At 52.4% G+C, this 23,466-nt stretch overlaps 2 protein-coding genes across 2 annotated transcripts in view; one reads left to right on the top strand and one right to left on the bottom strand.

Annotated features, from left to right (window-relative positions):
- Nucleotides 1–1,331: 1,331 nt before the first annotated feature.
- LOC135986346 (basic proline-rich protein-like) lies at nucleotides 1,332–5,290 on the top strand. Its single transcript, XM_065630333.1, has 6 exons — nucleotides 1,332–1,352; nucleotides 1,850–2,389; nucleotides 3,425–3,524; nucleotides 3,619–3,793; nucleotides 3,870–4,015; nucleotides 5,058–5,290. The coding sequence occupies exons 1-6, from the start codon at nucleotides 1,332–1,334 to the stop codon at nucleotides 5,207–5,209; spliced, it is 1,134 nt and encodes a 377-aa protein (XP_065486405.1). The 3' UTR covers nucleotides 5,210–5,290.
- A 1,006-nt stretch (nucleotides 5,291–6,296) lies between these two features.
- SETD2 (SET domain containing 2, histone lysine methyltransferase) overlaps nucleotides 6,297–23,466 on the bottom strand; it is a 64,160-nt gene continuing 46,990 nt past the window's right edge. The window contains exons 13-21 of the mRNA XM_065627367.1: nucleotides 23,024–23,072; nucleotides 21,845–22,025; nucleotides 18,229–18,904; nucleotides 17,248–17,382; nucleotides 15,846–15,985; nucleotides 13,594–13,705; nucleotides 8,726–8,806; nucleotides 8,375–8,476; nucleotides 6,297–7,135 (exon numbers count right to left, since the gene is read on the bottom strand). Coding sequence (XP_065483439.1) covers nucleotides 6,974–7,135; nucleotides 8,375–8,476; nucleotides 8,726–8,806; nucleotides 13,594–13,705; nucleotides 15,846–15,985; nucleotides 17,248–17,382; nucleotides 18,229–18,904; nucleotides 21,845–22,025; nucleotides 23,024–23,072 — 1,638 coding nt within the window. The 3' untranslated portion in view covers nucleotides 6,297–6,973. The remainder of the gene's footprint in view (nucleotides 7,136–8,374; nucleotides 8,477–8,725; nucleotides 8,807–13,593; nucleotides 13,706–15,845; nucleotides 15,986–17,247; nucleotides 17,383–18,228; nucleotides 18,905–21,844; nucleotides 22,026–23,023; nucleotides 23,073–23,466) is intronic.

The following is a 23,466-nucleotide window of genomic DNA, read 5'->3' as shown; positions in this document are numbered from 1 at the left end:
GCTGCCGGGGTGCTGCACCCATACCGGAGTGCTGCACCCCCCCATACCGGAGTTCTGCACCCATACCGGAGTGCTGCACCCATACCGGAGTGCTGCACCCTCCCATACCGGAGTTCTGCACCCATACCGGAGTTCTGCACCCATACCAGAGTGCTGCACCCATACCGGAGTGCTGCACCCCCCCATACCGGAGTTCTGCACCCATACCGGAGTTCTGCACCCATACCGGAGTTCTGCACCCTCCCATACCAGAGTTCTGCACCCATACCGAAGTTCTGCATCCATACCGGAGTGCTGCACCCATACCGGAGTGCTGCACCCTCCCATACCGGAGTTCTGCACCCTCCCATACTGGAGTTCTGCACCCATACCAGAGTTCTGCACCCATACCGGAGTGCTGCACCCATACCGGAGTGCTGCACCCTCCCATACCGGAGTTCTGCACCCTCCCATACTGGAGTTCTGCACCCATACCGGAGTTCTGCACCCATACCGGAGTTCTGCACCCATATCGGAGTGCTGCACCCTCCCATACCGGAGTTCTGCACCCATACCGGAGATCTGCACCCATACCGGAGTGCTGCACCCATACCGGAGATCTGCACCCATACCGGAGTTCTGCACCCATACCGGAGTTCTGCACCCATACCAGAGTGCTGCACCCATACCGGAGTGCTGCACCCCCCCATACCGGAGTTCTGCACCCATACCGGAGTTCTGCACCCATACCGGAGTTCTGCACCCTCCCATACCAGAGTTCTGCACCCATACCGAAGTTCTGCATCCATACCGGAGTGCTGCACCCATACCGGAGTGCTGCACCCTCCCATACCGGAGTTCTGCACCCTCCCATACTGGAGTTCTGCACCCATACCAGAGTTCTGCACCCATACCGGAGTGCTGCACCCATACCGGAGTGCTGCACCCTCCCATACCGGAGTTCTGCACCCTCCCATACTGGAGTTCTGCACCCATACCGGAGTTCTGCACCCATATCGGAGTGCTGCACCCTCCCATACCGGAGTTCTGCACCCATACCGGAGATCTGCACCCATACCGGAGTTCTGCACCCATACCGGAGATCTGCACCCATACCGGAGTTCTGCACCCTCCCATACCAGAGTTCTGCACCCATACCGGAGATCTGCACCCATACCGGAGTTCTGCACCCATACCGGAGTGCTGCACCCTCCCATACCGGAGTTCTGCACCCATACCGGAGATCTGCACCCATACCGGAGTTCTGCACCCATACCGGAGATCTGCACCCATACCAGAGTGCTGCACCCATACCGGAGTGCTGCACCCTCCCACACCGGAGTCCTGCACCCATGTGGGGTGCTAGACCCACAGTGAGCCCCCGCACCCACACCAGGGTGCTGCTGAGACCCAGCACCCATGCTGGGGTCCCACAGCAGCATCCTGCACCCACACCACTGTCCTGCACCCACACCAAGACCTTGCACTCATGCCCAGATCCCGCAGCCACACCAGGGTGCTGCACCCATTCCAGAGTTCTGCCCCACGCCCAAGGTGCTGCACCCGTGTCCAGACCCAGCACCCATGCTGGGGTCCCACAGCAGCATCCTGCACCCAGCTGGGGTGCTGCACCCACACCAAGATCACGCACCCACCCTGACGCAGCACCCGTTCTGGGGTTCTGCACCTACTCTGGGGTTCTGCACCCACTTTGGGGTTCTGCACCCACACCGGGATGCTGCACCCACGCCAAGACCCAGCACCCGTGCTGGGGTCCCACGCCCGCATCCTGCACCACGACCCCGCACCCCCTCCGGCGTGCCGCACCCCCCCATTCCGAGGTCAATAAAGCCGATTCTCCCACTTCCAGCCTCTTTCGCCCCCGGGACACGCCGTGGGAAGGCGGCGGGGGGGCCACCGTCACCTCGGGCCCCCAGGTCCCAGCGAGCCCGGTCCCAGCTCGGGCTGCGCCGCAGCGAGACCCGAACCGGCGGCCGGGAGGAGCCGAGTCCCCCCGAAGCGGACCCGAGTCCCCCCGAAGCGGACCCGAGCCCCGCCGAGCCCAGCGGGGCGTGGCTACGCGCGGAGCCCCGCCCCGTCCCGCGGCTCGCAGCCAATGGCGACGCGCCCCGCCCTGCCCGGCCCGGGGCGAGCCGCGCCCAGCCCGGCCGAGGCGGATCGGAACGAGCCGAGCGGAGCCGAGCGGAGCCGAACCGGAGCGGAGCCGAGCGGAACCGGAGCGGTTCGGAAGGGATCGGAACAGCTCGGAGCGGTTCGGCTCGGAACGGGCGGGTCCCGGGGCCGGGCCGGGGTCTCCGCGATGCGGCGGGGCCGCCCGGGGCTGCGGGTCCCGGGGCTGCGGGTCCCGGTGCCGCCGCCGCCGCTGCTGCTGCTGCTGCTGCTGTGCCCGGTGCGGGCCGGGGGGGGTGGGACCGGGCCCGGGCTGGGGCCGGGCCGCGCCGCTCCGGGTCTCCGCGCCGCTCCGGGTCTCCCCGCCGCCCGTGCCCCGCGGGGCTCCCGTTCGCCTCCCCGCGCTTCGCTTTATTTTATTGCTTTTGTTTTCTTTTACTTCGGCTTATTTGGCTTCATTTGGGCTTATTTTATTTCCTTTTTTTTAAAAAAAAAATTTTATTTCGTTTTATTTTTGTTTTCTTTTGCTTTACTCCTTTTTCACTTTTTCCACTTTATTTCACTTTTTCCACTTTTTCCATTTCGTTTTATTTCGTTACATTTTTCTTTCGTTTTACTTTATTTCATTTCACCTCGTTTCCCATTGTTTCATTTCTTTTTCTTTTCATCTCAACGTATTTTACTTCACGTTTATTGTCCATTCGATTATTTACTTTTCATTCTTTTTCTTCGTTTGGCTTTTGGTTTGGGTTTTTTTTTTTTTTCAATTTATTTTAGTTTTGGGGGTTTGGCTTTTTTTTTCTTTTTTCCTTTTTTTTCCTTTTTTTTTTTTTTCTTTTTTCCTTTTTTTCCTTTTTTTCTTTTTTTTTCTTTTTTCTTTTTCCTTTTTTCCTTTTTTTCCTTTTTTTTCCTTTTATTTATTTTTTTTCCTTTTATTTATTTTTTTCTTTTTTTTTCTTTTTTTTGGTTGTTGTTTTGTTTGTTTTCCTGTTTTCTTTTTTAATTGTTGGGTTTGTTTCCTTTGGGGGGGGTGGGGGGCGGGTCCTGTTTTATTTCGGTGGGGTTTTTCCCATCTATTACTTTTTCATCCCACTCTATCGTATTTTACCCGCCTCCCGGGGCACAATCAGCGCTGACCCCCCATCATCCCCCCAATTACCCCCCCATCACCCCCCCCACCCCCCAGGGCGCTCCAGGCCCCCAAGCCATCCCCCGCCGCGGGGTGTTGGGGACACAGCGGGAGTTCGATGGGGACACTTTGGGGGGGCTCCTGGGCAGAACCAAGTGGGGAAACTGAGGCAGGTTGTGCCCACAGGTGCCGGGGTGGGCCGGGGGGTGCCGGCCGGCGGCGGGGGGGGGCTGCACCCCACGTCCCCCCGGTGTCACCGAGCCCTGCGGCCACACGGACGCCCACAGTGAGTACCCACCCCCCCAACCCTCCGCGGGGAAACTGAGGCACAGCCTGGGGCTCCCCTAACCCTGGCGGGGGAACCTCCCCGGTGCCCACAGCCCCGCAGTGCACGGACCCCCCCGGGGAGCCGGTGGCGACAGGGGACCCGTCACCCGCCACCCCCAAATTCGCGCCGCCCCCTCCCGAGGCCACCGGCAGGGACATCATCCCCGTGTACTGCTCCCTCCTGGCCGCCGTGGTGGTGGGACTCCTGGCCTACGTGGCCTTCAAGTGGTACGTCTGGGGGGGCCGCGGGGCGGGGGGGACAGCCGGTGACCCCGCGGGTGACACCGCGCGGCCCCCGCGGCAGCTGGCACACGTGCAGGCAGAAGCAGCAGCTGGCCAAGGCGCGGGCGGGGGACACGGGGCCGTCACCCGACGGGGAGAAGCTGCAGAGCGACAGCGGCGTCTTCCTGGACACCCCCGGCCTGCAGGAGCCCCACCCGCCCGGCAAGCGTGAGCACCCGGCGCCCAGCGGCGGGTCTGGGGCTTCGGGAGGGGGGTCACCCGTCGTGGAGCGGGGCCGAAGGGTTTTGTCCCCTGGTGTCGCCGGGAGGGGGTTGGGGAGCACCCGTGGTCATGGTGGGAGGGGGGTCAGGGTGCATCTGTCCACAGGGAGCATCTGGATGGGGTTGAGGTGTTGGGGTGTCACCGTGGCCTGGGGAGCACCCATGTGGGGTTGGGGTGTCACCGTGGCCCAGGGAGCACCAACATGGGGTTGGGGTGCTCTAGGGAGCACCCATGTGGGGTTGGGTGTCACCATGGTCTAGGGAGCACCCACATGGGGTTGGGGGATCACCATGGTCTAGGGAGCACCCACATGGGGTTGGGGTGTCACCATGGTCTAGGGAGCACCCACATGGGGTTGGGGTGTCACCATGGCCCAGGGAGCACCCACATGGGGTTGGGGTGTCACCATGGCCCAGGGAGCGCCCGCAGGGGTTTGGGGGTGTCACCACGACCTGGGGAAGCACCCATGTGGGCTTGGGGTGTCACCATGGTCTGGGGAGCACCCATATGAGGTTGGGGAGCACCTCACACCCCAGGGAGCACCCACATGGTCTCCCAGCCAGGGACCTTGGGGTTCACCTCGGTGGGGTTGAGGAGCACCCATGACCCAGGGAGCACCCAAGTGGGGTCAAGGAAGCACCCAAATGAGATTGGGAAGCACCTGGTGGGGTTGAGGAGCACCCATGCCATGGGGAGCACCCAAATGGGGTTTGGGAGCACCCGGATGGTTTTGGGGAGCACCCATCACCCCGGGAGCACCCAAATGGGATTGGGGAGCAGCTGGGTGGGGTTGAAGAGCACCCGTGACCTGGGGAGCACCCAAAGGGGGGTCAGGGAGCACCTGGCTGGGGTTTGGGGAGCACCTACACCCCAGGTAGCACCCAAAGGGATGGGGGAGCAGCCACACCCCGGTGTCCCTCCCAGGAGCTGCTGACACCTCTGGTGAAGACTCGGGGTGTCACCCCTGACCCCCCCTTCCCCACCCCAGCCCCCCACCCCCAGGGCCCCCCCCTCGGCGCGGCGTCACCGCAGCGGCAGGAGGAGCTGGAGCGGCTGCTGGAGACCGGGGGGACGCGGGGACATCAGCTGCGCCCGCTGCCCGCGGGGCCCCAAGGCTTGGACGTCACCTCTGCCGTGTGACCCCGGGTCCCCGAGGCTTTGGGGCAGCACAGGGGTGTCACCTCCACTGCGTGACCACAGCTCCCCACGGCCTGGAAGAACCTGGGGATGTCACCTCTGCTGTGTCACCACGGGTCCCCAAGGCTCTGGGGACACGGGGACGCCGGGTGGTTCCCGCTCTTTCCTGCCAATAATCCCGTGGTTTTTTAAGCGGGTTTTGTACTTTTTTAGGGGTGTCGGGGTGGGTGACAGAGGGTGGGACACTCAGGGACGCGGCTGGTCCCTGGGTGGGTGCATTAAATGTGTCACTTGTGTGTCATCAAGGTGCGTGTCCTCAGGTGTCTGTGTGTCCCCAGGATGTGTGTCCTTGGGCGTCCGTGTGTCCCCAGGATGTGTCCTTGGGTGTCTGTGTGTCCTCTCAGCCATGTGTCCACAAGATGTGTGTCCTTGGGCGTCCGTGTGTCCCCTCAGCCACGTGTCACCGGGATGTGCGTCCTCGCGTGTCCATGTGTCCCTGGGATGTGTGTCCCCAGGTGTCTGTGTGTCCCCAAAGCGCATGTCCCCAGGATGTGTGTCCTCAGGTGTCCATGTGTCCCCTCAAGCATGTGTCCCCAGGACATGTCCTTGTGTGTCCCTGTGTCCCCTCAACCATGTGTCCCCACGATGTGTGTCCTCAGGTGTCCATGTGTCCCCACGATGTGTGTCCTTGGGCGTCCATGTGTCCCCACTAGTGTGTGTGTTTGTCCCCAGTACGTGCGTCATCAGGGGTCCACGTGTCCCTGGGATGTCTGTCCCCACGTGTCCATGTGTCCCCATGTGTCCATGTGTCCCCAAGTGCATGTCCCCAGGATGTGTGTCCTCGTGCGTCCGTGTGTCCCCAGGATGTGTGTCCTCAGGTGCCCACGTGTCCCCAAGCGTGTCCCTCACCCATAAGGACAGTGGGGGGGCGGGTGGCCCTGGGTGGGGGTGACACCTCCAGCAACAGGTGGCACCGTGTGACAGAAAAGAGCCATTTTAACCCCAAAAACTCAGGCGGGCACCCACATGCTGAGCCGCTTCACCCCGAAACCTCTTTCTAGTGTTGATTTTTTGTCATTTTTCTTTTATTTTTTTTTTAATTTTTTTTTTTTTACATAAAAAGTTCCGTAAAAATTGGATAAAGTAAAATGATTTAAGCAGTAAAATCAATCTTATCAACATGGCGCGAGGCCCGCCAGAAACCCGGGGGCAGCCCCGCTCCGCAGTATTTACATGAAAACGGATTAAACCTCGCGGAACCAAAAAAATAAAACCAAGGAAACAACCAGAAAAAAAAAAAAAATTAACCCCAAAACTATCCTTACAAAGTGTTCCCGTGGGATCGGCTCGTCTTGGGCTAAAAGCAGAAAAAAACCAAAACAAAACCAAAAATTATCAATATATTCACATATACGTTAAAATATAATACAGAGCTTGGTGACGCACGAGGTGCGTCTGACAGCACCGCCGGGGTTGAGGAGCCGGAAAAGCCTGGTTTAGCAAAACCCGGCTTAGCAAAGCCCGGCTTAGCAAAACCTGGCTTAGCAAAACCCGGTTTAGCAAAACCCGGCTTAACAAAGCCCAATTTTCTCTTCGCGTCGCCCCCGGCAGCACAAACCGCCTCACGCTGTAGGGAACAGAAGTTTCTCTTCTTTTTTTTTTTTGAAAAAATAATAATAATAATAATAATTAATAATAATAAATTCACAGGTTGGTGGCGGCAAAGGGCGACTTCTGGTGGAACTGGGGGTGGGGGGCGGGAGGGGGTCACTCCAGGTCCGTGTCCTCTTTGGGTTTGTAGATGGCCCCGAATTTCTGCATGTATTTCTTGATGTATTCCTTGGTCTTGTGCTTGACGTTCTCGTTGCACTCCAGATCCTCCGGGTTCTTGCAATATTTCAGCTCCTTGTTCATGACGCCGTGGGTCAGCTGCGGGGCGGGAACAGCGCCCGTTATTCCCACTTATCCCAGTCTTGGCGATTCCCCAGGATACTTCGCTATTACTCCCCAAATATTGGATATTACCCCCCAGATATTGGCTATTATTGCCCTAATAATGGAAATTATTCCCCAAATATTTGCTAGTGCTCGCCAAATATTCCCCAAGCTTATTTTGTTATTATTCTCCAAGCTGTTTTGCAATTATTCCCCGAATATTTCCTATTCTTCCCCAAACATTGGCTATTACTCCCCAAATATCCCCCAAAATATTTGGTATTATTCCCTAAACTATTTTGCTACTATTCTCTGAATATTATCCGAATATTTCCTATTATCCCCCAACTATTCCCCAAGATGTTTTGCTGCTATTCCCCAAATATTTGCTATTCTTCCCCAAATATTTCCTATGACTCCTCAAATTATTTTGCTATTATTCCCCAAATATTTCCTATTATTACCCAAATACTCCCCGCAAAGGTTTTTTCTATTATTCCCCAAATATTCTCCAAATATTCCCCAAGCTATTTTACTACTATTCCCCAAATATGCCCCAAAATATTTCACTATTATTCCCAAGTATCTGCTATTATTCCCCAAACATTCCCCAAATATTTTCTATTATTCCCCAAATATTCTCCAAATATTCCCCGAATATTTGCTGGTACTCCCCAAACACTCCCCCAGTATTTTCTATTATTCCCCAGATATTCTCCAACTATTCCCCAAATATTTGATATTATTCCCCAAACATTTTCTACTATTCCCCAAATATTTGTTATTAATCCCCAAATATTCTCCAAACATTCCCCCAATATTTTCTATTATTCCCCAAATATTCTCTCAACTATTCCCCAAATATTTTCTATTATTCCCCAAATATTCTCCAACTATTCCCCAAATATTTGCTGGTATTCCCCAAACGCTCCCCTAATATTTTCTATTATTCCCCAAATATTCTCCCAGCTATTCCCCAAATATTTTCTATTATTCCCCAACTATTCCCCAAATATTTGCTGGTATTCCCCAAACACTCCCCCAATATTTTCTATTATTCCCCAAATATTCTCCCAACTATTCCCCCAATATTTTCTATTATTCCCCAGATATTCTCCCAGCTACTCCCCCAATATTGTCTATTATTCCCCAGATGTTCTCCAACTATTCCCCAATATTCGCTGCTGTCCCCGCACTGGCGGCCTCTTTCCCCGCTGCCCCGGTTCCCGTCACCTTGCGCGCCAGGTGTTTGAAGTCCTCGGTGGTGGTGATGCGCCCCACCTTGCAGTCGGGTTTGCGATAGGGGTTCAGGCACTGCACGATGAACTGCGACATCTGCGCCGGGGACACCAAGCTGCGTCACTAACCCTTGTCACCGTCACTAACCCCTGTCACCGCCACCCCGTCCCCTCCCCGGCCGGGTGACACGGCCCCGAGGACGAGGAGCCACGTCGGCAGCCCCGGATGGAGCCGCCTCCTCGCGCAGGGATCGTCTGCCCGGATTGACGCCCCAGGTGGTGTCACCGGGGTGGGACGGGGACAATTTACCCCCCTGGGGACACTGGGGACATTGGGGACACCGACCTCTTTCCTGAACACCTCCTTGCTCTTCTTGGCCAGCTCGCTGGACGTGTCGGCTTCGGCCGTCTTGGCCTTCTTGGAAGACTGGGAATAAAAGGGAATAAACGGGAATGAAAGGGAATAAACGGGAATTGAAGGAAATGAAAGGGAATAAAAGGAAATGAAAGGGAATAAAAGGAAGTAAAAGGGAATAAAAGGAAACAAGAGGGAAAAAAAGGGAAAGAAAAGGGAATAAAGGGAAATAAAAGCGAATCAAAGGAAATGATATAAAAGGAAATGAAAGGGAATTAAAGGAAATGAAAGGGAATGAAAGAGAATAAAAGGGAAAGAAAAGGGAATAAAAGGAAATTAAAGGGAATAAAAGGGAATGAAAGGAAATGAAACGGAAAAAAGGAAATTAAAGGAAATGAAAGGGAATAAAAGGGAAAGAAAAGGAAACAAAGGGAAATAAAAGGGAATCAAAGGAAATGATATAAAAGGAAACAAAAGGAAATAAAAGGGAATTAAAGGGAATAAAAGGAAATAGAAGGAAATGAAAGGGAATAAAAGGGAATGAAAGAGAATAAAAGGGAATGAAAGGGAACGAAAAGGAATCAAAGGAAATAAAAGGAAATGAAAGGGAATAAATGGGAATTAAAGGGAATTAAAAGGGAATAAAAGGAAATAGAAGGAAATTCAAGGGAATAAATGGGAATTAAAGGGAATTAAAAGGGAATAAAAGGAAATAGAAGGAAATTCAAGGGAATGAAAGGCAATAAAAGGCTGTGAGATGGTGCCCGGGACTGTCCCTGTCCCTGTCCCCACCCTGGGGACATCGCTCCTGCCCCACAGCCCAGGGGGGACCACTCGGCTTCCCACTTAGTCCTGGTGCACCTCCCAGTCAGTCCTGGTGCTGTTCCCAGTTAGTCCTGGTGCTGTTCCCAGTTAGTCCTGCTGTGTTTCCCAGCCCAGTACCGGCACGCTCCCCACCCCAACCCAGGCGCGCTTCCCAGTTTGGTCCCAGTGAGCTGCCCAGCCCAGCACTGGTATGGTCCTCACTGGCAGGATTCCCAGTACAGTCCCAGTACGCTTCCCAGCCTGATCCCAGTACACCTCCCAGCCTGATCCCAGCACACTTCCCAGCCCAGTCCCAGCACATTTCCCAGTATGATCCCAGCACTCTTCCCAGTTTGATCCCAGTACACTTCCCAGCACAGTCCCTACACATTTCCCATCCCAGTCCCAGTCCACTTCCCGGTCTGATCCCAGTTTTTTCCCAGTTCAGTCCCAGTCCACTTCTCACCCCAGTCACAGTCCATTTCCCAGTTTGATCCCAGTCCGCTTCCCAGCCTGATCCCAGTATGCACCCCAGTCCCAGTCCTGTTCCCAGCCTGATCCCAGCCCTCTACTGGGGAGTCGGGCTGGTTTTTGGGGGTTATTACCTTTTTCTGGGGGCGAGTGAGAAGGAAAGCAGCTGATCATCTCCCTCTCCCCCAGTTATCATTATGTTAAAGCCTAATTACTGGTAAAATGGTGATTTTTAATGACAAATCCAGTCCAGCCTGGGGGGCACGATCCTGACCCCGCTCCGGGGGCTGTTTGAGCAAAACTCCTTTATTCAGCCCGTGAATTTTCTATCAGAATTTCTGCCTGTTCTCCCGGGTATTAACCCCACGGAGCGCAAGCACCGGTTGCCCAAATTAATTTCCAAAAAAAAAAAAGAGGTTTTTACAAGCATTTAACACTGAAACAAGGCGGATCCAGCCCAACCCTTTCCAAGCCCAAAGGCTGGAGGGCAAAGCTGCAAAATCCTGTTAAGCCGGAGCTTAAATCACAAGTTTTATTGCCCAGGGCTGTCCCGCACATCAAAGCTCAGGGACCGACATCAAAAAGCCGGTGACGGGTCCCTGCGGCGTCACCAGCCCTGTCACCTTCCGTCCCCATCGCCCCCGCACCCCCCAATTTTCTTAATTCCCCACAAGGATTTATATTCTATGTGGGTCACTTCATTTTGCCCTCAAGGGATAAATTAAATTATAAATTATCAGCACTAATTAGGTCACTTCAACAGATGGGTTTGGAGCTCGCGGGGAAGAGCCGCACAGGTTAAGTAAAGATGTGTGTAAATAAACGCAAAAACCAGAAAGGAAAGGCAAAAATAAAGCCCAGCCTGGTTGGATTAAGGCTGGGATTAAATGTGCAAGATGTGGAAAGGCTCCATCACGTCCCGGCACTACGGTGGGAGGTGCCGTGGAAAAGGAAAATGGCATTTTTTGAGGATGGGAGGAGGAACCAAACATGATATCACCGATGGATGGGAAAACCAGGAGCGAAATTCTGATATTCCCATTTATAAGCCTCGAAGTTTTATGGGAAAACCCCTCCAGAAGGGAGGTGGGGATGGAAAGGCTGGGAAAGATGTTTTTTGCGGGGGAACAGCAGCCTGGGATGCGGAGCGAGAGGCCAAATTTGCCAGGAAATACAGAGGAGCTGCGGGAGGTACCGATGGGCAGAGACACAAACGTCCCGTGCGATAAATCTGCGTTTTTTCCACCTTAAAAAGACATAAAAACTTCAGCATCCAGCCCCGTGGCATCGCCAGCCTCCCCGAGCCGCCCTTTCACAAACCTCCCTTTTCCAGGGGCGAAAAATAGGCTTTAAAATATGTTTTAAAGGGGAATAGCAAGTGCGGCTTCACGCGCCTCCTGTGCCTTTCCATCAAAACTCTGACAGCGGCGCGCGAGCCCACCCGGCGCTGTCACCAGCCGCGCTGACGCCGGCTCCGAGGGGACCCAGGAGGGAGCGGACGATGCTCAGAAGCGCGTTGAGATGGAAATCAAACACCCCGGACACCGGGAATAGCAGCAGCAGCTGCCAGGCGGCCGGAGCCGCGATGCCGGGGGGTTGAATCCCTTGTGGAAAAGGTGTGGGGTGGGGGGAAAGAAAAAAATCTACGGAATGCGGTTGCGATTTCAGGGTGGAAACGGCGGCGTTGCGGAGGCGGCGAGCGAGCGATGGGCACGAGGGAATTCGGTGTTATTTCCACAAGTGGGGAAAAAGCCAAACTTTAGGCGAGAAGGAAAAGATTGAAAGCGCTGAAGAACCGCATCGTCGGAAGGTCAGGCAAAGGGGTTAATTTAGGAACGAGGTATTGATGGTTTCGGAGAAGTTTTGCTCTTGAAAATTGGGATTTTGGGGGTTTGGGCGAGCAGTGAAAACTCCCGGCGGAAGCAGCCAGGTCACGAAGCCCCTCGAGCATCGGCCCAAATCCTTGGCACTGTTTTTATCCCAAAGGTTTGGAATCTGGCACGTAAACACCTCCCTGCACTTCACAAACCAGCAGCTTTCCTTGAGGTAATGCTGAGACCCCCAAAAGTCCGTAGGAAAAAGACTCCCAAGCCACAAAGCACCAGCACAACTGTATTTACACGCTCAGAAAAGCCTGATTTTCTTCTCCCCGCGTTGTTCCCATCAAAGGGATGTTCCCCAATACCTCCCACTGAGGTTTAGCTTGTACAGCCAGGGCAGCAAATCCCTCCGTGGGGACACAGTTTATGGCTATTCCCGATTAATAAAACCTCACCTGAAAGCCTAAAGTGATAAACAGATAAATGGATAAATAGATAAATTGATAAATAGATAAATAAAATGAGAAATAGATAAATTGATAAATAGGTTCTCGTGTCTTGCTTTCCAAGCCAATATCCTTCAAGAACTATTTGCAACCCGAACCCAAGTGCAGATAAACGGGGATCGACGCCAGGCAAGCGCGGGGCGAACCCTTCCCAGCAAAGCAAAAGGCACTGTAGAAACCAGCAAATTCGGGATATTTGTTGTTCTTTCAGCCTGAGTCACCTGGAGCGCTCACAAAGCCGCGTGAGGTGGGTTTTTAATGTTTTTTGCTGAGCGGGATGGAGCGAAGGATCGGCCGGAGCAGCACCAGGTCACCGAACCCCAAAGGGATCCAGCAAAACCCAGCGATCCCAGGACACTTGCAGGTTTATAAATCCTCCCCCTGCTGTGACTTTGCCCTCCGAGGATCCCAGAACCGCAGGGGATGCCGTGTGATCCCCACCCAGGGCCAAAAAATCATTTAAAATGCTTTTCTGGATTCCTCTGCAGAAGTAAAACCTCCTTGGCCTCATTTTCTAATTAACTTTTTTTTTTTTTTTTTTTTTACAGGGAGGGAAATATTTGCAAATTATGTAGTTTAAGCAAACTCTCCAGGAATTCCAAGTGACTCGGAGGCGTTTCAGGGGCTGGGTTAACCCTTGGGATCCCGGCGGCGGCAGCAGAGCGGGATATTCCTGGGGGTTGTAGGACGGATGGCGCCTTTGGTACCTACAGCAAAACCAGCCCCGGGTCTGTGGGTATCAGCCCAACATCAACAGAATCGCTCCCTGAGAGTTAGAACCCAACAAACCTTTCATTCCACGGCTCTTTCTTTGGCCAGTTTTAAGGTGAGGTTGCAGCAACGCTCGGCATCCAAGGCAGGACATCAGCCACCCCCCACGCTCAACCAAACCCGAGAGCAAAGGAGCATCAGGGGCTTTACCCAACCCAGAAGGACAAGGAGATAAAAGCACCATGAAAATCTCTGTTTGAGTATTTGTCACCAAGGAAAAACCTGGCAGCGAGATGGAGAAGCTGCTCTTCAGCGGCTACCGGGCATCAGGTATTTCAGAGCGGCAAGGAAAGAACAACTTAACTCCCTTAATCCTCTACAAATACTTTAAGGCACAAAAACCCAGTGGTCCCACAGTCGGTACAGTCACTACGGCTGATCTCAGGTCACTTCTGTCCCTCTGTCACCCCTCCAAGTCCGTAGCCACCTCAACAACAGCCCCTGTGCTGTTAATGCCAAGCTCTCCCTCGCTGACCCCTGCACTTACCTTCATGGGGTTCTCGTCGTACGTTGGGGTCCCCAGGTCCATCTCGGCTTCGTGTTCCAGGCTGGCGTCGTCCCCCGGGCTGTCCCAGGTAGGAGGGTCCCACTGGGTTTGCCTGAAGGAAGACAGATGGACAGATGGACAGACAGACCGTCAGCCTCTTGAAAGGAACTGGTACCTGACTGTCCCATGAACTGGGACATCTGGTCTCCATCGGTCACTGAAACTCTTTAACGTGTGGCTCTATCTTGCTATTAAAGTTGAGTTTGAAAACGCTGCAAAGCTGGAGGAGGTTCAAACCAAGTGAGAAGAACTTAAAAAAGGGGATTTGCGCGATTTTCTATCACTGGTGACAACATGGGGTGAAGGGAAGTTTCTCACAGGCGTGAAATAAAGGAGGTCGGTGATTCCAGCGTGGGAAGATGGGAGATATCGCTCAAACCGAGCGTTCAGCCACAGGTACCTCATCGTGGAAAGGACACAGACCAAAAAACTCGGGAGAAACCCTAGGAATGCGCAGGAGCCTGGAAGGATGGATGAGCGGATGACCCGGAGCTCATCCATACGCTAGAAGAGGCAAAAGGAAGGGCTAGAGCTCTTCTTGGCACACGAAGGATGGTTTCTGCAGAAACATCTCGGCTGAGATGGAAGAAAACACCAGAGCCTGCTTGGGGAAAAGCCCCAGCACATTCGAACTGGGGAAGGATGGGGAGAACTGGGCTGGATTTCCTCAAGGTGGGAAGGGACGACCTGGATCACAGACCCTGTCCCACTTCAGGGCTTTTTACAATTCAGAACATGCTGGGGGAAAATATTATTTCAAGGAGCCCCCAAGTGCTTCATTTTAATTCTCCAAATACTGTTGAATGTCCCTGACCTCAAATCATGATTAATTTGATCGCTAAGTAGAATGAAACATTAGAATAAGAAAGCGTATCGACAAGTAGGATTTCTTTTCCTCTACTGGTCTCGTCCTGTTGGAAGCTAGATAGTTAAAAGAAGGACGGAAATAAATCTTCCAGCCTGTGCGCCTCGAGAAAGTTCAAGATTAATTATATTCAATTAGTGGCTTCTCGTGTAGCTGCAGACGATGCATGGAGGAGGAATTCCGTGCCAAGGGGGAAGGCTCACTTGGGTATCCTCGTCTCATTGCGGGGCTTCCAAACCACGGCACAAATCACAAATCCCCACCTGATCCTTTTTTCCTTCAATTCCTGAGGTTTTAGGGTCTCCTGCTCTGTTGTTGGTGCAACTCTTGATGTGTAAGGTGATAGGAAGGAGTACAACGGGGTTGGACTGAAACGATGGGTTGATGCAGAGAAATGTCTGCAAGTAACAATAACTGATGCCAGGACACTCAGGACTCGTAAGAAAATACTGAGGTTAACCCTTTAGAGAGGTGAATCCACATACAGACCTCACATGGAGCTGGAAATCAAAAGAAATTCTTTTCAGAAGCCTAAAATTTGAGATAAGTTCATAGGTATTGATCCGAAAACCTGGCACCTTCCAAAACTGGTCACAAAGTTGGGGGGAAAACGCTGGGAAATTCTATTTCTTGCTCCAGAACAGATCGAAGGTTTGAAGGTGAAAAAAAAGGAGGGTGAGAAAATAAACCCTTTGATTTCAGAGAACAAACCCGCTCACTGATCCCTGTGCCACCGGAGACCTGTTCACACGGGACACCCACACAACGCTCACGGGTTAAATAAGCCGGGTTATTCACGGCACGAGGGACAACCCAGGTCTCTCTCTACCTGTTCATTCTCCTGCCATTTCAGCACCGTGTGGGGCACCTTGGATGCTGGCAGAGTGATGGGAACCAAAGAAGATGCCAAAAGAACTAAATCCACCTTGACCAAGATGCTGGGGAGGAAGATGTTGCTTTGATGGGATTATTTTGGGGGGGGAGCTCCTCAACACCCCATGTTACAACTCAACGCACGGCTGGAGTCGTCATTTGTAAGGAAACGATTTGCTATCGTTGCACTTCTGCTCCAAAAAAGATGGGGCTTTATCCCAGGGACACATTTATGGGTGTGAAGAAAAGGTTTGGAGCAATCTCAGCCTCCCAGCTAACGAGCAGCAACTCGTCAGGGACGAGTTTTGTGGTGCCTAATGAGACACTAAGGGCTGAACATCTATTTCTTTTCCACCCAATTCCTTTGTTTGAGCTCCCAAACTCCAACCCCGACCACGCTCACCTCGTTACCCTGCTCACCTCATTAACACTCTCGCCTCGTTAGCACACTCACCTCGTTACCACGTGGTAGTAGTAGATCTTCCCCTCTGGATCTCGGGCTGTTTTCCAGTTGGGTGGGAGGACGATGGTTTTGGGTTTTGGAGGGGATGGTGGAGGCAAGTCCAGGAGGTTATTGGTCACCACAAGCTCTGGCTGCAAACAGCACAAAAAGGGGGAAAAGAAAGATGTGAGGATGGTTAGAGCAGCCCTGACGGCTCTTACCCCGACGACAAAGACTTTGTTGAAGGTAAAACATAAAACCAACTTTAGTGTTGGCCTAAGAAGTGACGTGGACAATGTCTTTCCTTTGTCCTTCATCAAATACCCCAAGCATGCACTTGAGCACATCCTGAGTTTGTAAAACGGCTACTTGGCTTCTGATGAAGGGGCTTTGGCGGTCAAAGTGGCTCACGGAGCTCCCACCTACCCACTCACACATGGACTTGGAATCACAGAATGTCCTGACTTCTCAGATGGGCCGGTGGAAAGTCTGAACACAGCAGGATCTGGGCTCAACACCCCCCAAAGCGTGTCTGATGCCCACACCCAGCTTGGAGATCAGCATCCCAAAGGGTGAAACACGGAAAACTCCTCCATCTGGTACAGAATCACAGGATGGCTGGGTTAAAGGGACCTCTGGAGATCACCCAGTCCAGCCCCCCTGCTCACGCAGGGTCACCAGAGCAGATCACACAGGTCGGTCCAGGGGGTTTGAATGGCTCAGAGAAGGAGACTCCGCACCCGCTCTGGGCAGCCTGGGCCAGGCTCTGGCACCTCCCAGCAAAGAAGTTTCTCCTCATGTTCAGATGGACCCTCCTGTGTTTCAGTCTGTGCCCGCTGCCCCTCACCCTGGCGTTGGGCACCACTGAACAGAGTCTGGTCCGTCCTCTGACACCCACCCTGAGATATTGAGCCCATTGATCAGATCCCCTCTTAATCAACATTTCCTCTTCTCCAGCTGAACAGCCCCAGCTCTCTCAGTGTCTCCTCATCACAAAGATGCTCCAGGCCCCTCAGCATCTTTGTGTCCCTCCCTGGACTCTCTCCAGTAATTCCTTGTCCTTCATAAACTGGGGAGCCCAGAACTGGACCCAGAACTGCAGATGTGGCCTCAGCAGGGCAGAGCAGAGGGGGAGGAACCTCCCTCAACCTGTTGCCCACACTCTTCCTCAGCACCCCAGGTCACATTGGCCTCTTGGCCACACAGGCCTGTTGCTGCTCAACGCATCCACAGCATCCAGGAGCCATGAGGAACCACGCAAACCCAAAGCAGACGTCCACAAACACTCCCCATCCCTTCTCAGGGACGTGGTTTAGTGCTAGATTTAGGTTATGGGTGGGCTCGATGATCTTAAGGGTCTCTTCCAACCAAAATGGTTCTGCAGTTTCACGATTCTGCCCCACGAAACCTTTACCTGCTGGATGGGCTGGGGCTGCCCGGCCGCCACGATGGTCGTTACGGCTGTCGGGGGCTGCACGATGACGCCCTGCGGATGAGCCGTGTAGATCTGCTGGCCCTGGATGTACTGGAGACTTGGTTGAGCATAACTCTGAAACGGAGCATGGGGAATCACAAATGAGCTTGATTTACCAAAAAACCCCACTTTTCTGGAGGACAAAGTACAGCTTCTCTTAGTGGGATTGAAGTAGAGGAGGCAAGAAGAGGTTAATGGTCCTCAAGGAGTAGGGGAATGTAAAATCCAAACAAAATAGCAATAACCAGTGACTGAGGTGGGTTCAGGCAAACAATTTTCATATAAAATTGGCCAATTTGCCGTCCCAGGAGTCGTACAATTGCCTACGGCTTGATTTTGGGAAGACCGGGGCATCGGGAAGGCGCTGAATGCCAATACCCTTGTGAGCGAAGAGAAAACAGAAGGAGATAGAACTTCAGCATGGTCATTTAGAACTCAAGGCTGAGTCTGATGGAAAGGGACACGTAATTTAGAGAAAACAGATGAAGAAGGTCGATCTGTTGGAGTTTTTTTGTTTGGTTTAAGTCATACAAGAGCTGGCAGCTGCTTCCAAAAGTCAAGGGAAGGCGAGCTCACGCCTCCGGGTTTTACTGCGGAAGCTCTTACCCAGAAATATCTGATCACCAGAATCGACAATCAAAAAAACCACCATAACTTTCATAAACAGGTTAAAAATAATCTCTGTGAACTCCCACTTGACCCCAACAACTACAATAAATGATGTTTGTCCACGGAAAACACCCTGTGTAAATGTGCTTTTCTCAGACTCTCGGATGGAAGTTCTCTGAGAAGTGCTACTGTGGCTTAATATTAGAAAAACATTAAGAACACCAGCAAAATGTGAGCAAATAAAGTGTGCCAAGCTGGAACCCTTTGTTTTGTGGGTGTTTCATGCCATGTTGTGCCTGAAATAAAAATTACCTGGACAATCGGCGGGGTGGTCTGCGAGTAGGGGGACGTCACACCGTACACCGTCTGACAGGTCTGTCCTTGGTAATAAATGGCCGGTTGGGACTGGGCGGGCGAGTACTGCTGCGGGACGGCCACGGGCTGCTGGCCCGAGTCCCACACGCCGTAGCTCTGGCTCTGCACCGCTCCCGCCGTAGCCACGGGCAGGACGGCCACATTGGCTTCCTGATGGACCACGGCGTCGCTTTGCGCTACATACTGCGGGGTTGTCACCTCCATGGGGGTTGCTACATGTTGGACGACGGGCACCGGCTGAGGAGTAGTTAAGGTGGGTTCTACCGTGTGCCCGACCAAAGTCTGCGGGTGCTCGTAGGGCGCCGGCGAGCACATGGAATCCATGGTGGGGGTGGGCAGCAGCACCTTGCCCGCGTTGGGGTTGCTGGGGTCTACGTAGGCTTGCATGGGGTAGCCGGGCGGGTAGCCGATGAAGCTGTGGTGGGACGTGCCGTAGCCCATGGAGTCGTAGGGCAGGGGGGACGTCATCCCCAGGTTTTGGAGCTGCTGTTGTTGTTTCTGGGCTTCCCGTTGGGCGACTTCTTGCTCAAAGAGCTTCCTGCGCTCTTCCGTGGAGAGCTTGTTGCGGTCCTTGAGGCGGACTTTCTTCTTTGAAGATGCTGGTGTGTCATACCTGGGAGAGAAAGGAAAGAAAAGGAAAGAAAGGGAGAGAGGGGAGAGGGGAGAGGGGAGAGGGGAGAGGGGAGAGGAGGGAAGGGAACGAAGGGAAGGGAAGGGAAGGGAAAGAGAAGGAAAGAGAAGGAAAGAAAAGGAGGGGAAAGAGGAGGAGAAGGAGAGAAGAGGAGGAGGAAGAGGAGGAGGAGAGGAGGAGAGGAGAGGAAAAAGAGAAAAGAGAAAGAGAAAAGAGAGAAAAGATACAAAAGAGAAAAAAAGAGAAAAAAAAAGAGAAAAGAGAAAAGAGAAAAAAGAGAGGGTTTGTGAGACCTCAGAAAGCTGCAGGTCAAGGGCTCCAGCAGCAAAAGGACCACACAGACCTGGGGGGGACCAAATGGCCAACAGCAACATCAGTCCCTAAAACCATTCTTTTGTTTTCAGCTGTTTGACCAACGGTGGCAACTCAGAGAGCAAAAACACCCCCTGGTCCTGCTCAACAGGGAGCGAGGAGGCAGAGGATGAGTCAAATGGTCCCACTGGATCTACCGGCCTCATTTTGGGCTGAAGCTAATGGAGATAAAGATGCCGCAGAAATAGTCTGGAGGACCCACGAAGCAGCACCGAGATACCCCAAGAGAGGAGGAAACATCTCCAGAGCCAACAGAGAACCCCAGGAGAGCGGAGGAGCAGCAGGGTGACGCCAAAACAGGCTGGGGACCCACGCCGGAGACGCTCTTTCCAAAGCAGGACCAATCAACATGGGGTTTGGAAGAGGTTCTCCAAAAAGAGAGCTCAGCTCGCACCACAGCATCTTCACCCCGAAGACCCGGGCAGCTCGGCGATGGGGGGGACACCCCGCGTTTCTCATCCAAGGGCCCCCCTGCGTCGGTGGGGCCGCAGATGCCATGTGTTTGCAGACAGGACGAAGACCAAGGGAATTCCAACCAGCACGTTGCTGTTCTGAGTTACGCTATTTACTAGATCACAGATCCAGCTCAAAAAAAATAATAAAGTGTGGAGGGATTTAATTCTTTTTTTACAAATAAGAATTTTCATCCCGAGACGCAGAGCAGCTGGAAGGATTTTTTTCCAAGGAGTTAAAGAAGAAAAAAAAATATAAAATAAAAAAAGCCTAAGGACTTTGATCAGACCTCAACCATGGAAAATTTCACATCAAAGGTGGATATTTTGAGAAGTTATGAGTGTGGTAAAACAGGGATTACAAAGAAAAATGCTTTGCAGCCCTAATATAACTGATTCTACCAAGCATCCAGTATATTCTCTATATACTCACTTTACTTTCGTGCGTTCGGTTTCCATATCGAAAGCACGTTGCTACCAACAGATACACTTAAAGACGCCCCTCGCGTTCCCAGAGGATCCCAAGGATCCATTAATGAGAACCTTCTTGACATGACGAGCTCCATTTCAATAATTAAAGTCTTTCCTGGCACCGCCTGGAGAGTTTACACGAGAGGCAGCTGGCGTGAAGGGACGGGCAGAAAAAACCAGGAGGTTTAGGGTAGAGCAAACCAGCGATGCTCTTCTGTTTGCTCTGCTCCTTCTCTCCACCTTTTTTAATTACTTTGTCTTATTAAATCCAGTATTATAGTTTTACATCTTATTTTTTATCCAGATGTTTTAAAGTTTCCCAGCACAGCTCAATCCGAGGACAAAAGTCTCCTCGTCTGGCTGATTCACCACCCATTGTTCCCTAATTACTAAGTGACTTTAGATCTTATTTAGGAGGCACAACAGAAAACTGACTTCTTTAAAGGAAATTCCTTGGTATTCTTACTGCCTTTAACATGATCTGAAGTCTCTCCGAAACACAAGACATATAATATTTTCCTTCCCTTAATTAAGAAGTAACTTTCGAGGGAGGAAAATGGGTATTTGGTAAGAAGCAGCCACTGATTCACGTGCTGCCACCACCATCACCACCTCCATCGCTCCTCTGGCTCAAAAAACGATGGTCTGAATCTATAAAAAAAGGAAAAATAAGCTTTGGGTGGCTGCCGGGGTCATGGCACTGATCCAATTCTCACAGCTGAAAATTAAAAATATGTTCTCTTTCTGCTTGTTCCTCGAACTGGCCAACTCATCAAGGTAAAGTATTTGATACTTTTGCTGGATCTTACAGACATGGCGCCTTGATTCTTCAGACAACTTGTGTTTAAAAATCCTTTTTTTTTTTGGAAGACCCAAGTAAATTTGAAGTCCAAGATCTCCCCTTGTATCCTTCACTCGCAAAACGTCCGCAGGGGAGGTGGGAATCCATCGGGCCACGGAGCACCCACAAAAAAGAAACATAAAATCACTGTGAGCTCTTTAAAACGCCAGAGACGCCTTCTTAGCCACCATTCCCAGCTTGGTGGGGTGGCTCCCACCTACCTGGACGACTTTCCTTGCGCCCAACAGTTTTTGGGGAATATTCCCTTGGCCAAGGAAGTTGTTTTGTGTCAGAAATCCTCTTTGGTGTGGGTACTGCTAGCTCTTGTTTCAAGTTGAAGTTTAGATTAATCCCCAAGCGCACTGGGGATGGCTGGAGGAGAAGAAGGGAACGGGTTTTGGAGGACCCAGAAGTTCTCTTTGCGTGAGGAGGCATACATCTCTAATTTCTGTGTGAGAGCTGGATGTAGCTTCCCTCATCACCCATTGAATTCCCAAAATGTGCCTGAAGAACAGTGTGGGTTATCCGGACAACAGTGTGGGCTATCTGAGGATGACGGTGTAGGTTATCCAAGAGGAGATGCCACCTCACACCAAGGAGCCACCAAACTCCAGCCAGGGAAAGTGTCTCACCCCACGCACACAGGAGAAAACTTCCTTCCTCATCCCTGGGTGTTTTCAAAGATCACCAGGACCATTTTTCCCAGCGTTTTCACCCAGGATTACCACAATTCTGACACTCTCAGCCTGGCGGTTGGATCCTCAGCCCGGCCACCACACAACTTGCCTGTCCTCCGGCCTCTTGGTCCCTCGCTCGTAGGCCGAGGATGGAGGGGACAATGAGTCTCGCCGCCTCTTCTTCTCTTTACTCTGACTCTGCCGCTCGGGGTCCCGCTCTCTGCTCAGGACGGGGTTCTTGGGAGTAGGAGTCTGATCTTTGTGGCTGGCGGTTTCCCTCCCACGGTCGGCTGTTGGGGAAAACAGGTGAAAAAGGAGAGAATTTGTAAAATTGAGTGTATTTCTAGCTCTCCCTTCCTGCAGCTTCAGCAGCTTCTGTTAGTCAAGAGAGTCTCAATTCAAACAAGTTATAGGTTGCGCCGTATCAGCCCCAGGGTTACAATTCCCTTCACTCACTACTTAAATATCTCCTTTATTCACAGGAGCTGCTTTTGATGACCAGGAACAACAAGCTATGACGGCAGAACCATCTCATGGAATCATTTTGGTTGGAAAAGACCCTCAAGATTATTGAGTCCAACCATAACCTAAATCTAGCACTGCCACACGTCCTGAGAACCTCATGTCCGTCTGCCCAACCCCTCCAGGGATGGTGACTCCAGCACTGCCCTGGGCAGCCTGTTCCAATGCCCCACAGCCCTTTGGGGAAGAAATTGTTCCCCAGCTCCAACCTCAACCTCCCCTGGTGCAACTTGAGGCCGTTTCTTTGTGTCCCTGTCTCCCCTCAGCTCCTGTTCTCCAGCTGAACCCCCAGCTCCCTCAGCCGCTCCCATCACACTTGTGCTCCAGCCCCTTCCCCAGCCCCGTTCCCTTCTCTCAACTCGCTCCAGCACCTCAAGGCCTTTCTTGGCATGAGGTGATCCCGCCAGAGCTCTGGCCGCCATTTTGAGCCCTGAGGTGATCTTGGTGCCCCTGGCACCGCCATTTTGTGTTTTGAGGTGATTTTGGTGCCCCTGGGGCTGCCATTTTGAGCCCTGAGGTGATCCTGGTGCTCCTGGGGCCGCCATTTTGGGTTTTGAGGTGATTGCGGGGCCGCCATTTTGAGCCCTGAGCTGATGAGCCAAAATGACCCCAGGATGCGCGGTTTGGCCTCCCCAGTGCCCACACAGGGACGGTCACTGCCCTGGGCCTGCTGGCCACACCGGTGCTGGTACAGGCCATCTCTTGACATCCCAGACTGGGAAAATTAAGTGGTTTCATAGCAGTGAATCAATACGATAGTACATACCACTGTTCTCCTTCTCCGCTTGACTTTTCTTGGGGATGCGATAAACCTCCTGCAAAACAAGCCATGAGCACGATCAGGATTTCAGAACAACCCCAATATCACAACACAGCACTAATAATTTAGCAATTCACTCATAATTTTTAAAGAAAACAGAAAAAAAAAAAAGTCTCTTGAAGTAAAGTTCTGGTTTTAAGCAAATTATTGCGGTGCTTTCTATATATTGCCTCTGACTGCATTTCAGGTTTGAGGAATTTATGTGACTCTTTGGGCCAAGCCGCTCATCCCACCCCTGTGCTACCAGCACCTGAATTTCCAGCTCTGCCAGAAAAGCGAAAAAACCTGATTTTTGCAACTAAACAAGCTACTCTCCAGGTGCAAAACTGTGCTCTTCCACCTCTTATTTTGTCCGCCCTGATGTTCCCACAGATGCCAACCGAGTCTCA

Source organism: Caloenas nicobarica, chromosome 2, assembly GCF_036013445.1.
Source record: "Caloenas nicobarica isolate bCalNic1 chromosome 2, bCalNic1.hap1, whole genome shotgun sequence".
In the NCBI taxonomy this organism is placed as follows: Eukaryota; Metazoa; Chordata; class Aves; order Columbiformes; family Columbidae; genus Caloenas; species Caloenas nicobarica.
The sequence above is the reverse complement of the archived record's forward strand: the minus strand, read 5'-3'. Positions and strand labels throughout refer to the sequence as shown.